Source organism: Podarcis vaucheri (assembly GCF_965113315.1).
Source record: "Podarcis vaucheri genome assembly, chromosome: 13".
NCBI classification, from domain to species: domain Eukaryota; kingdom Metazoa; phylum Chordata; class Lepidosauria; order Squamata; family Lacertidae; genus Podarcis; species Podarcis vaucheri.
In genome coordinates, this window is record NC_138751.1 from 17,356,169 (window position 1) to 17,370,803 (window position 14,635).

The 14,635-nt window shown below is 45.2% G+C and overlaps 1 protein-coding gene across 1 annotated transcript; it reads left to right on the top strand.

Moving 5' to 3' along the window:
- Window positions 1-641: 641 nt before the first annotated feature.
- On the top strand, window positions 642-7,786 carry ZG16 (zymogen granule protein 16). The gene is made up of 4 exons (XM_082195612.1): window positions 642-1,172; window positions 4,579-4,634; window positions 4,770-4,902; window positions 7,175-7,786. Exons 2-4 carry the CDS (start codon window positions 4,580-4,582, stop codon window positions 7,494-7,496), a joined length of 510 nt encoding a protein of 169 aa, XP_082051738.1. The 5' UTR covers window positions 642-1,172; window position 4,579; the 3' UTR covers window positions 7,497-7,786.
- Window positions 7,787-14,635: the final 6,849 nt, after the last annotated feature.

The following is a 14,635-nucleotide window of genomic DNA, read 5'->3' on the forward strand; positions in this document are numbered from 1 at the left end:
TGTGGTTAGAAGGGATTTGGAAATAGTGGTGACTCTGCATTTGCTGTTTTACAGGTCTATTCCCGGAGAGCCAAAATGTCGGAGAGGGAGAATGAGAGAGTCGTTCCTGTCAGGGTGCAACCCAGAGAGTCTCGCCCAGACAAATCCCTCCCCCCATGGGTTTCAGCTCCAAGTCTGGGCTAAATCCCTGGGCTGAGCCAGACTAGATCACTCTCAGGAGATTACCAACGGAGCATCCAGACTTGGAAATCAGGTGGAAATTCCACAATCACTGAAGTCATTCTGTTGTGGCACTTTCAGGTTTGAACCTTCCATAACATCATTGGAGAAACTTCTTTTAGTGCGTATTTTGACTTCCCACATTTGATTGGGAACAGCCTCTCAATGAAACCATGAGCAGAATCCAAGGCTGTTTGCATATAATTCTTTGATACGTATGAAGAGGAAGGTCTAACTTCCTGATAGTATGGATTGGTTTCATATACTGGGTTCTCTTAAGACTGGGAAACAGATGGCAGCCAAGAACCAAGGTGCTGCTTTATTAATAGGAACAAAAATGAAATCTTCTTCAAAGATGTCAACACAACATGTCCATCTTTTTACCTGCCTATGCCATTTCTCCTCTGCATTAAGGCATGTGTAAAAGAAGGAACTGAACACACGAGTTCTATCAGCACCTTCTTTTTTGGGTTTTTCAAGCACCAGATATTTCAAATAAAAACCAATGATTGTGCCATTTAAATATTCTTCGTTTAAGCGCTGAAGATCTTCACTGGCCACACAGCGGCAGTAACGTGAAGATTTGGTGGGAGACCAAAGTCCCCTCCATTTTCCAAAGGTGGCCAGGATACATCAGGGTTGGACAATGCTGTTTCCCTTCCATCTTTGGGGCTCCAGGATTCCCCACACCCCACACTAGGCCCCAGCGCAGCAGGTGGCTGCCATGGGCCATTAAAGGGAGGGCCCGTTTGTTTGGGTCCCTCCCAGGAAAATGCCAACTGAATTGTTTTATAATAGATGGATGGTGTTTGCCCAGCAGGCATGTTCCCAAGATAAGGTGGCGCCATATCGTACTTCACGGACAGTATAAAACATGAAGCTCCCCTTTGGCCGATTCTGCAGAGCTCAGGCACAGAGCACCCAGCCCACCCAAGGACTGTGCAGGCTGCAAGGTAAGTCGGGGGCTGAGCGCAGCCCTTTCCGCAAATAATTATTTATTGCATTTGTATCCCACTTTTCCTTGCAGCGGCTGAAGGTGGCATAAAACATGCCTCTCCCCCTCCACATTTTAGCCTCACAACAGATCTTTTGTGTGTGGTTTGTTTTTTTTAAGGGGAGGGGGTGCTTCTAGTGGACCCTGTTTTCCAGGAGGCTCCAAAGAGGTCTTCTATGAGAACAAGGTCTTTCTATGGAAACTTGGAGATCTCTCTTCAAGGCTGCCTGGGGTTGACTGTTTGCTTTAAGGGATTTGGACCACCTGAGTTTTTCAAGACCTGCTGGATAGCTCAGTTGGTTAGAGCATGGTGCTGGTAATACCAAGGTTGCAGGTTTGATCCCGGTAAGGGACAGCTTCATCTTTTTGCATTGCAGGGGGTTGGACTAGATGATGATGATGATGATTTTATTTGTTCCCTGCCCTCCCCGGTCAGAGCCGGGCTCAGGGCAGCTAACATCATAAAACTAACACAGTATACAAAGAACATAAGAACATAAAAAGATGATTCCAACTCTTATAATTCTGTGATTAAGCTGTCTGGCTAGCTGTTTGGTATGTGGCCCTCCAGATGTTGCTTGACTCCAAACTCTTAAGAGCGCCGTCTAGCACAGTGATGGCTTTCCAGCTTTTTTGGGACTACAATTCCCATCATCCCTGACCACTTGTCCTGTTAGCTAGGGATGATGTGAGTTGTAGTCCCAAAACAGCTGGCGGGTGAGGGAGGCGCCAACATGGCGCCGAGGTAAGACGCGCTTACCGGTGCTCTTCGGACTTCTTTTAATCTTCTTTTAATCTTTTATACTTTTATCTCAACTGACTCAGTCAGTTTTTGAAGTACCGTATTTTTTGCACCATAACACTCACTTTTTTCCTCCTAAAAAGTAAGGGGAAATGTCTGTGCGTGTTATGGAGGGAATGCCTACGGGTGGCATGCCTACAGATTTTCCTCCTCTAAAAACTACGTGCGTGTTATGGTCGGGTGCGTGTTATAGAGCGAAAAATACGGTATTTTATAATTGCTGCAGCCGCATACTATGGAAACTCTCTGAGAGATTTGGCCCTGCTCCAGACTGCTGCAAGCTGCTCTTTGTTTCTCTCCTATCAGCGGGCCAAGTTTGGCCATCACTGAAGCATGACCAGTGGTGAGAGAGAATGGGAGCTGGAGTTTCCCAACATCTGACTCTCTACTAGTTCACAGAACTAGGGTTGCCAGCATGGGATTTGAGCCAGGACAACTTTCCAGAGGCCACGCTCCAGAAAAATGGTTTAAAAGCTGCAAGTTAAGAGGTATTAATAAAGAGAGAGGAGAGCAGACCACTGGCATAACCACGTCAACATATGCACAGGCTGGACTGAGCAGTGTTAACATGGTTCTTAATCAAAAGTCGTTACCACTCATTGCAAGCTTGTTGCGGTTATTCAAGGGCGAATGCAAGTCACTCTGCACATGCTCAAAAGCACTCCCTCTTTACGTTTTTGCAGGGCTGAGAACAGAGCTATGCTTGGTTAATTTGGTTCAAATTATGCTTTGGTTTGATTTCCAATGGAAGCTCAACTTTGCACAAATCATGGCAAAGTCCATGTAGCACAGAGCCTTCATGGAGTCGGCTGGCCTGATCCTATTACAGGAACTCCCTTTTAAAAGAAATAGATGTAAAGCTGTCTTGGGTATCAGGTTTGATAGTGTAACGAAGCAGTGCTCTGGCAGGTGTGTCTCAGACCTCTTTGGAACACCTGCTATTTCATAACTGAGGGATGGGTCACAACTTGCAGCATCTGCTTTGCACAGAGAAGGTCACGGGTTCGATTCCTGGCATCTCCAAGTAGGGATAGGAATAGCTTCTGCCTGAAACTCTGGAAAGCTGCCGCCAATTCAGACAGCATAGACAGTAATGAGCTAGATCAGAGTTTCCCCAAACTTAGGTCTCTAGCTGTTTTTGGACTACAACTCCCATCATCCCTAGCTAGCAGGACAGGGATGATGGGAACTGTAGTCCAAAAGCAGCTGGAGACCCAAGTCCTTCTTTGAGAAACCTGAGCTAGATGGACCAATGGACTAAGGCAGCTTCTTGTATCCAAAGTGAGTGGGTAGGCTTTGGTTGGAGAGGCCTGTTGAAGTGAGGGACATGAGGCAGGAGTTGGTAATGCAGGTGAGCTGCACACAGGTGAGCTGAAAGCAAGCTGCCGGCCAGCCCTGTGGAGCCTCCGTTTATTGAGACAAATATGCAAAGCAAGCAGATACATTTTGGGTTGTGACCTTTACACATCTTCCGGTCCCGAGATCCTGGGGTGGTACAAAGTTATTTTGGCACTTGTTTCCACCGCGTCATTTTCCCCTTGCACAGTGTATGACAAAGGAGACAAAGGTCTCAGACAGGACACGGCAAACTGCTGAGATCGCAGAAGGTTAGACAGAGGCAACGATGTTCAGACAGCCGTGGCTTTGTCTGTGAGGGGGGTGTGTGCTCCGCACCCCAAGATCACGCGTGCAGGCAGGCTAAGGCTGCCTGCGGGTGGGGAGTGTGCTCCCTCTGGACCCCACTCCCCGATCATCCCTACACCTGTCTTCAAATCCCTTCGCACAGAGAAACGCAAGAAAACTTGGAGGCAATTTTCTAAGACGCATGTCGAAAAAGAAACATAAAAGAATTAAATGATACAGATTTCCAACAGATTTATAGTCATCAAAAAACCGAGCTGAAGAAGGTGTGTACTCCGAAACAGGGCCCTGTCCTGGTTACTAGTACTGAGTCGTACATCTGATTCACACTCCGGATACTCCTTCTTGGCCCTATTTGATCCTTTATTCTTTATTCTGATTTTATATAATGTGGACTCTTTTTGACTGCTATTGAGACTTGTATAAAACAATTGTTGTGCACTGGTATTTCATGTACCTTTGTACTATATCACTGTATATTTGAAACTACATTATTTCTGTACTTAAACGTTGTATCCAAACTTACCATTACTTTAAAACTATCGTACTTACACGTTGTGTTTAAATTTACTACTAGCTTCAAACTGTTATTCTTAGCAGAATACACACGTTTTTCATTTCAACTCTTGAGTAGGAATTATTCCTTATATTGAAACTTTTGGCCAGAGTTCTTGATATATCCTTTTCAGTTCAAATCCCTTCTCAGCATTCAAATTCAGTGGGTGACCTGGGCCAATTCACCTACTCCCACCCTCTCCTACCTCCCAGGGCTGTTGTGAAGGATAAAATTAGAGGAACGGGACCAGGATGTGTACGACACTTTGAAACGGATGTGGGAGGGCAGGGAGGATAGAATAAACATGTAAAAGTACTGAAATCAACACGCTGATTTTTTTAAAAAACGCAACACTCTCTTTTCTAGGATGTTTTGGTTCACTCTCCTTGCTTTGCTCTGTTGCGGCATCACCATCAACACAGGTAAATCCCAACGGGGGCCGGACGGGGCGGGGAGGGAGGTGTCACTGCCCCCCAGGCCGTGCTGCTGTCCAAGGGCAGGACTAGGTTGCTGTGCTGAAACTCATCTGCTCTGTGTCGCTTTGGGTCTTATTCCAGCTCAGCCACGTTCTTCTTCCTATTCTGGCGAGTACGGCGGAGGTGGCGGGAAACGCTTCTCCCACTCTGGGAACCAGCTGGATGGGCCCATAACTGCCATTAGGATCCGGACGAACCGGTGGTACATCGTGGGGTAAGTGTTTGGAGGCTGGTGGGGATCTGGGAACAGGCCATGGCTTGGCGGCTTGTAGGGTTTGGAGAAAAAGCGATGGGTGGACAGATTGACCTTAAAATAAGGTGAACCCTTTTACTGCGGGGAAATTTAGGGCAGTCTTTGGAAAGTCCTTTCTCTTCCACACATCCTGTGTATCGAGCATTTGCCCTTAATAAAAATTGCAGGGAGGTTAGATGAGCATTCATTCTGATTGGTTTGCAGGGAGATTCAAGCAATTTTTATTGTATACTTTCCAGTACATTTCCCCATCACTTTACCTTACTGCAAATAGTCCAGGATTTTTGGGGGGGAGGTGGGAGCGGGTTTGTTGCGCAAGAGCTCCTGGGCGTTGGGGGGGTTGGACTAGATGACCCTCGGGGTCCCTTCCAACTCTACAATGCTATGGTTCTGTGGCATCTTTTGAGAGGAAGGGCAGGATAGAAGCCTAATAAGAAATTTAAAAATAAAACAAAATCGACTTTAGTTTTCCAGCATGCCGCTGAATTTCGCCTGCAAAACAGCAGCAGTCTGGAAGTGCCCTCTGTTCCTTTTGTAGGAGAAAGCACTGAAGATATGTTTGTGTGTAGAGTGAAACAGTCTTGCTGTGTTTCTAGCCATTTTAATGTGTGCATACCTTAACCCTCAATTGTGAAAGTGACTTTAAGCCTCATGTCTGAATATGCTTGTTTGCCAATTTGATGCCAGCAGCAAAACCATTTCAGAGCAGTCAAAGGCTCCACAGCAAAAAGAAAACAGAGAACCCGCTTTCCTTATACTGAACACTTGAGGTCCAAGAGTCCAGTGCAGAGCTCTGAACAGATTATAATACTGGGTTCGCTCTTGTTTGAAATTGGCTACTCAAACTTTCTATCCCTCAAAATAAAAAAATTCCTTCCAGTAGCACCTTAAAGACCAACTAAGTTAGTTCTTGGTATGAGCTTTCGTGTGCATGCACACTTCTTCAGATACACTGAAACAGAAGTTGCCAGATCCTTCTATATAGTGAGAAGGTGGGGAGGGGTATTACTCAGAAGGGTGGTGGGAATGGGTGATTGGCAGATAGCTGAGATGAGCCTGTTGACGACTCTTAACGACTGTAATAGGTCTTACAGGAAAAGGCAAGGGGTGAGAAGGTGAAAAATGGCTTAGTCATGTATAATGAGATAAGAATCCAATGTCTTTGTTCAGACCAGGTCTCTCCATGGTTTTAAGTTTGGTAATGAGTTGCAATTCAGCAGCTTCTCTTTCCAGTCTTTCTATCCCTCGTTTGTTTTCTACAGCGTCATCAAATGCAGGACCCTGCCCCAAAGAGCTTTCAACCTAAGTTCTTCTATTTCTGTCACATGTTTGATGCCTCGTTGCATAAAACTAGCGGGAGAACATGTTCTGTTTTGGAGAGCTTGATAGTTGGAGAGGAGGAGTTGTATCATTTATTACAACTTATCTTTCTTCTTCTTCTTTCTTCTTCTTTGGCGATCACTCGTAGCCGAGTAAGATTGTCTTCCATAAACACAGTTTTAACAATGAGTCCGTAAGTGACTGTGGAGGCCAATTCTGGACCCACACGTCCTTCCAGAGTGGGGACATATGTTTCTGGACAGGAGTTGATCATGGTGTGGATTTGCCAAGCATACCTTCCTCTTAGCACGTTTCTCCCTTGCGTCCTGAGTTTGAGTGTCTTCAAAGCCCATGACACCTTTGGTAAAGGCTGTTCTCCAACTGGAGCACTCACAGGCCAGTGTTTCCCAGTTGTCAGTGTTTATACTACATTTTTTTAGATTTGCCTTGAGACAATCTTTAAACCTCTTTTGTTGACCACCAGCATTATGCTTTCCATTTTTAAGTTCGGAATAGAGTAGTTGCTTTGGAAGACGATCATCAGGCATTCGCACAACATGACCAAGTGTTTCCTGGGTCAAGGGCCACATTTCTCAGCAACAAATTAGGAATATTGGGGGAGGAGTGGGGGGTGTCCTTTGCAATCGGCAGCGCAATTATGTGAATTGCGCAAGGCAAATGAGTAACAAATGTGAATTGGTTGTGCCAAACAAAATGATAACATGGAAAGGCTGTAGAGAACTTCTAGATCCTTTGGGATGGAAAGGGGTGTACAGGAATCAAGAACAGACTTAGGCACCAATGAGACCTTCTGTTTTAAGGGGCATAAGCGTGGCTAACTCTGCACTGGGCTGTTGGCCTTTCAGGGAAGAAAGAAGATGGCCTAAGAAGTCTGTCTTTTACCTTATTCCAGTCTCCAGGTCCGTTACGGCAAGGAGTGGAGCAACTACGTGGGGGGTTCTTCTGGTGACCTGGAGGAAATCTTCCTGCACCCTGGCGAGTCCATCATCCAAGTCTCCGGGAAATACAAAAGCTACGTCCGCAAACTTGTGTTCGTCACCGACAAGGGGCGCTACTTCCCTTTTGGGAAGGACACAGGCACCAGCTTCAACGCAGCTCCTCTCTTCCCAAACACCGTCCTGCGTTACTTCAGCGGCAGCTCTGGTTCGGTCATTGACGCCATCGGTTTCCACTGGGACTACTACCCCAGTGACTGCCCCTCTTGTGGAAAGTGAGGGAGCACAGCAGGGAGAGACTAGCTGATCAATGGGGCAGGGCACAGGGACAGCTCAGGGCCCATGTCTTTCCACCCAAATCTCGGGGATTTTCTTTCCCCTTACCGACTGATGATTCGTGAGGCAAATAATTTTCCAGCACATTTTCTCTCACCTCTTTTGTTAACTCTGTTGAACCAACGCCTACCTCAACCCTGCCCCGTGTTTTCAGAACTTCCTCTCCTGTCAAACAGCTAGCGCAGCACTGCTGTCGATCGGCATCGAGCAATAAAAAAGCAAATTTGAAAAAAGGGATTGTGGATCTCTTTATTTGTTGTGGATCTTGAACGTGACATCATCACAGTGGTGTGACATCACTGCGACTTAGACAGAGGTCTGAGGTTCTGTTTTAGAGCAAGCTCTACACAAATCCAGAGTGAAGTCCCTAAGATAGTTGGGTGGCATCTTGTATGCCTCCTTCTGGCAACTCCTGCAGCCAAGCCGGTGCCAAATGTATTGCTCTGCTTTCCTTTGGACCACATCAGCAAGACCGGGGGGGGGGTGTCTTCTTGTCTGAGCAGCCCAGGACCTCCACACACACTGCCCAGCATTGCACCCCAGAGGGGAGTCACTTTAGTGCTGTTAACACCCCCCAGAGGCGCACTCCATTGTCTCTCGAGACAGATGGATGCCATCATAACAATTGTTACTAATATTCACTCCCCTAAAATGATGGTGATTGTTATTATTATTCGAATAGCCATCATTAATACTGATCTAGCACCAGAATATTCAAAGCACATCACACACACACATAACCCTGCCAATTCTTATATCAAAGCTATATGAGCAGAATCATTTACTGGTTGACTTTAGAGGGTTGTTGTATGGATTGCTGAGAGGTGCTTGGAACACTCTGATGCTGTCTAAATGGTGGTGGTGATATATCTGGTAAAAATATAGGGAAGTGAATATGTGATGGCAAGGGGAAGAGAGGAGGGAGAATTGTCAGGAAAGAGCAAATTTGTACAGGCCGCAAATGTCATCTGCAGCCTGGCCTGCTTACATACAGGTAGGATAATATGTTGGTGAAATCCTGAGGTCGTAGAGTGGATTGTACTGCTGCAGCCGAGGAGGCAATTTTGGAATGTTCCATGAGAACTACCCAAAACTCTTGGTTTTTTTATTTAAAGAACAAACTATCTTGCACGAGTGAGAAACAGCCCTCTCTTTCTCAAGCCTGTTTTCTTGTTAAAGGGAGGCTTTGTTTATATCAAATTCAGAAGAGCATGAACAAAATGTGATTTCCCGTGTTTAGTCTGAAGTGATCCTGCAGCCTCAGAACTCTTATCGTCTCATTCAGCTGCCGGCGAAAACGAGACCTTGAAGAGCTGACTGTTGACTGGAAGCGCAGGATTCAAGGTCGCCTTGCCCTTTTAGAATTGCACCTGGATTCAGCTGTAAACAAGCCCAAGTTTTAAAGTGGTAATACTTTGGCTTCTGTTCTTACATGGCCCTCTCTGTAATCTCCCATACAAGGGAATTACCTAACCCATGCCTACATAGCTCCCACATAATTTGCTGGACCCAAAGCAATGCTTCTCCCACCCCGCTTTTATAGCTATATATCATAATAGCTCAAGAAATTAATTGCACATTAGGTGAGGTGGGCAGACTGAGAAAACCTTTGCAAAAGAAGGGGCATTAAAGAGGGAGAGTTGAAGGAAGAAAATGGAACTGTTGGGTGAACAGAGAAGAATGACAGTCCCAGCTGCTGCTTCCTGACAGGGTTCTTGGGTATTTAACAAATTTATGGCAAACAGAAATTCAGCTGGAAAATTTCTCACTGTCTCTGAAAGCTGCTGAGAGAGAAAGAGAGAGAGAGAGAGAGAACCCTCCAGGTTTTACTTTTTGGACTTCTGCTTGTCTTGGAGTTCAAAGAGCCACTGTGGGCACAGGGATCAGAGTATCAGATGAGGTCTGGTGAGATCCAGGTTCGCATCTCTACTCAGCTGTTAAAGTCAGTCACTTCCTCTCAACCTAGCCTTCCTCACAAGGGGATCCAAAAAGGAGGGAGCCATTTCTGCTTCCCTAGAGAAAAGGTAGGGCACAGATACTAAATGCCCATGAGCCCTACTGCCAGGAGTGGGCATTGCTCTCTCAACCCCAACAGAAAAAGGGAAATGATTTTAGACAAAGGCTCAAGTCCAGGGGTGGGAAACAGCAAGTGCAGATGCTTATTTGCACCAGTTTCTGCTCCATCAGGGCTGGCTTAAGATGTTTTGCAGCCTGAGGCATGATGAGCCATTCCCACCCCTGAGGCTGACTAGCCGGGCAACTGAATCTTGCTTTGGTCACATTCCCACATTCATTGGGAACTCTGGGAACTGTAGCTCTGGGAGGGCAGTAGAGGGCTCCTAGCCACGCTCAGCACCCTTAACAAACTACAGTTACCATAATTCTTTGGGGGCAAACCATGGCGGTGCAAGATGGCGGCAGTGTTTTACACTTATCTTGGGAATGTGGCCTTTGTAAAGCAACTCCCTCCACTGCCCCTGAGGGCAACAAGCTAGCTTAGGTAGGGCAAGGCCAGGCAAGCTGCCACCCACAGCTCCATCCTCCAACACCTTCCAGCCACTGACACCATGTACCCCCAGCGTCTAATGGTAGGGCCGGCCCCAGCTCTGCTCACGTCTCAGAGTGCATCCTTTCAAAGAGGGAACACTCACCCTCTTCTGCAAATGCCTATCCGTAATACTGTAGTCTCTAGGTGTGGATGTTTGGCAGGAAGAAATAAGAGGCGGCAACTTCTGTCTTTATTACCCTTCACACATCCACACACCATTTTGGGGTGTGCCTTCAGCCAAGCTTGTACATTATGACTAGAACCAGGGCTTTTTTTCAGCCAGAACTCAATTCCAGCACCTCTCAGGTTGGTGCCATTGCCATTCTGAGAGAATGGGTTCCAGCACCTCTTTTTCTATAAAAATAGCACACAGAGCCGTTCCTCAAAACCTATCGCCCTGTTGGCCTTTTATTTAGATATTCCTTTCCAAGCTTTATGCTCAATATCTATTTAATAAGTTATTAGACAGGCTCCACACAAATTATACGTATATTGTGTGAAGGACAAGCGGGCTTCAGAGAGGGATTCAGTAACAACAACCAGTGTTTTATGTTGCATCACATCATTAGAAAATACACCAAAAACATAAAAACAATCATTTTGCAGCCTTTATTGATCTCTCTGCTGCTTTTGAGTCAGTTAATCACAGCAGGTGGGGGGGGGGGGAGAAACTTCTCAATGCTAACATTGACCACAGGCTTCTCTTACTCATTTGAGACTGTTCTGTGGCACAGAAATGAGGGTCAGAGTTGGTCTTAATGCTGGCTGGCCTGAGGCCTTTAAATCAACCGAAGAAGTGAAACAGAGTTGTATTTTCGCCCCTATGCTTTTTAATCTTTATATTAATGATGCAGTTCTTCACCTAGTCCATGTTCTCTGGCAATTAGATGTATGCAGATGACATAGGGCTCCTTTCAGTCTCCCACTTGGGACTTAAAAATCTATTGATGGTTTTTAGTTCATATTATAAACTCCGTAAACTATTCCAAGACTGAGCTGATGGTCTTTGGAAAAACACAGCCCTAGATATAAATGGAGTTTGGGTCAACATGAATTAGAGCATTCTTGCTCCTTCAGATAGGGTTGCCATATGTCTAGAATTTTCCAGACATAGCCAGTAAACTCTGGGCAGAAATGGCTGAAATGTCCGGGAAAATCCAGACGTATGACAGGCCATGTCGGTAGTGTAGATTTTGACTAATTTAATAAGAAATAGCTCAAAAACTATTTTTAAAAAATCTCAACAGCTTTTGGCAAAACTAAAACAAACAAAAACTTCTGAAATATGGCAACCCTACTTCATATATCTTGGAGTCCTTTTTAGTGAATCCTTGTCTTGGAAGTGGCATATTGAGGCAGTGAAATCCAAAGGGCAGCAAAATGGTAATAAAGTGATCCCGCTGAAGGACCACACATATCTGCTATTTGGGTCCCTGAAGCACAGATTCACACAAAGCGGCAAAACGCTCTTGCAGGTTATTAACAGGATTTTTTATTTGAAGTGCATATGCAGAACAAAGGCACAGGGCAATCAGTACGCAACCTGTACACAGTAGTCAGGGTGCGCCCCTTTATATAGATTTGCAAAATAGAATACCACCTGATCTCTTGTAAGTCACCTGATTTCTTGTAAGTCACCTGATTTCTGGGAAATCGAAACTTATAGTAAGTTCCTATATTACCATATAAGGTCTTGGTCTTCTCTCCCTCCTTCCTGCAACCTCCCTCATCCTGGTGTGACAATAAATCCTTGTTCTTTATCTCTGTCTGCTCAGGCTAGACATTCTAACGAGGGGCCCATTTGCAATGTAACATTTAAGCATGTCCTTCAATAATAGAACAATTATATTGTAATATGCTCCTTCACCGCAAATATTGTGTGGAGCTGAAATTTGAGGTGAGGGTTAGAAATCGTTCAAAATAAATTTCTTAGGAGACTATTCTCCTTATCCAATGAAACATCACTAGCACTTCTACGTACGGAAGCCGGATGGACAATGGTCAAGAAAAGAGTAGACTGCTCTCAATTCAATTACCTGGAAAGATTACTTCCTTACCCTTGGAGCGATTTCCTGCCATGTGCTATATGGAACTGGGTGACAGTTATTGGTGGAAATCAAACATTCAACGTTGCCTGTATTATTATTCAGATTATTACTGAGATTTTGATGATGGACTCTACTGGACAGAATCCAGAAGGGACAAGTGGTTAAATCTTCTAAACGTTCTCTGTGGTTTCCACTCTTACAAACAGAGCATTTTAGAGCCATTTCTTGCTTGTTCCCTTAAGATTTTCCTTTATTGAGGTGTGTTTCCAAGCAATGCACTCAGCTGTGCTGGATGGGCCTTATAACAAGATTCCATACACAGATAGACTCTGTATATGCAGGCAACCGCAAATAGAAGACATTCTTCATTATATGTTACATTGCCCATTATACACAGAACCTAGGAGACACCTTCTAAATCCCCGGTTTGTTAGAGAAAGCAATCTCTCCTTGACGGAGAGGGTTCTGTAGCTGCTGAGTGACTCGAACGCCTCAGTGACTCATAAAGTGGCCTATTTCATGCTGGTGGCAAGAAAGAATTGGACAAAATAGTAGTAAATTGTAAGGGAGATTCGGAGGTATAATTTGAAATACACTGTATATAGTCATTGGGGCTCCCCATTTATAGTCTCGCTTGCATTGCATGGTTCTGTGAGTTTAAACAGAGGGTTTGTTCTATATTTTTGTTGACTGTGTTGGTTTTGTCATGGCCTTCGGCTAGCACAGTAAACTTATTGAACTGAGCTGAAATATATAACATGTTACAACAGTGATCGAGGCAAACCTCCAGCCGCAAGGACCACTCTTCCACACCAGCTCACCACAGATCTGCGCATACCCAGTCCAGGCAAGGATGCACTACAGACCCAAAAGGCAGGTGCATTGTGGGATGATGCCACAGAGATCTTGGTTTATTTATTTATTTTAAAGAAGTAACTAAAAGCATGAAAGGGGAAAGGCCCACTGTTATGTACTGAAGTTCTCACCCTGGGCCAGCAGGGGGATACTGTAGATAGTTTTCACTCAGGTCCACATATGCAAATAAGGGATTGAAAGTGATGTTCACAGTGATTGGATAGTTACAGAAAATGGTTACTGTTGCATTGTAGTGGAGCTCTATATAAGCAGGCTGGCTGAACCCTTCAGTCAGTTCTGCTCTGGCCCGTGAATAAACAAGAGCTGTTTGAAGAATCACTGTGTCGTCTGATATGTTCACCCACAACTTAAAACCCGTGTTGAGCACCACCATAAAAACCTCTCACATAATTTCAAGATTTTCCTTTGGAAAGATGTCCCAAAGAAATCGGCTCCCGAACGATCAAAACCCGGAAGTGAGTGTTCTGGTTTTCAAACGATTTTTGAACATCTGGCACAGCTTCCGCTTGGCTGCAGGAGCTTCTTGCAGCCAATCTGAAGCTGTGCTTTGGAAGTCGAACGGACTTCCAGAACGGATTCCGTTCAACTTCCAAGGTACGAATCTACTGCGATTTACAAATTCAAATAGCTTGCCCTAGAGACAAAGGAGTGGGTCTTTTCCTACCCCACCTGGCTGGGTACCTTGTTATCCAAGGAGGAAGAACAATAGCCTGGGGGGGGGAGGGCTGTAAGAGAGTGTGCTGGGCTGATGCTGGAAGCTGGATACACAGAGGCACAACTTACTCTGTGGCGCACTTGGAGTTCCCCTGGGAACCTAATGGGGAAGCAAGATCTATTGGGATGTTAATGTTGTGACCCCCTCCACCCTCCAAAACTTCTGAAAGCCTGCTTTACAGAACAGTGGTACCTCAGCTTACATACGCTTCAGCTTACATACGCTTCAAGTTACAGACTCTGCTAACCCAGAAATAGTACCTCAGGTTAAGAACTTTGCTTCAGGATGAGAACAGAAATCGCACAGCGGCGGTGCAGCGTCAGTGGGAGGCCCCATTAGCTAAAATGGTGCTTCAGGTTAAGAACAGTTTCAGGTTAAGAACGGACCTCCAGAATGGATTAAGTTCTTAACCCGAAGTACCACTGTATCCAAAACTTCCGGACAGCTGCTTTCCAGTATCCACACTTACCTGGGAATAAGACCCATTGCATTTGTATTTATTTCATTTTCAAGAAAACATGAAGAGACAGAGAGGAGGTATGATAACCATCTTCAAATATCTAAAAGGCTGAGACGCGGAGGATGGAGCTTCATGAAACAGCATCTAGTTAAACCCCCATTTCCAAATTAAGACGCTTGATTAAGATGTGGGATGAGGGAGAAAACAGTTTGGTAGCATAAAAATAAACAAACAGCCTACACTCTGGAGTCTAAATAGCCTACACGAGACGATCTTAAAAGAGAAATCTCAAACTCACCGGTGAGCAAGACTAACCCATGCCGACAATTTTTTTAAAGGGAAAATAGTCCCCATTTAAAACACTGTAGAATCAGAGCAGGTGGGGGATGTTGGGAAGGAGGACGCCCCAATCTGGATATTGCCGTGTGGGTTTGG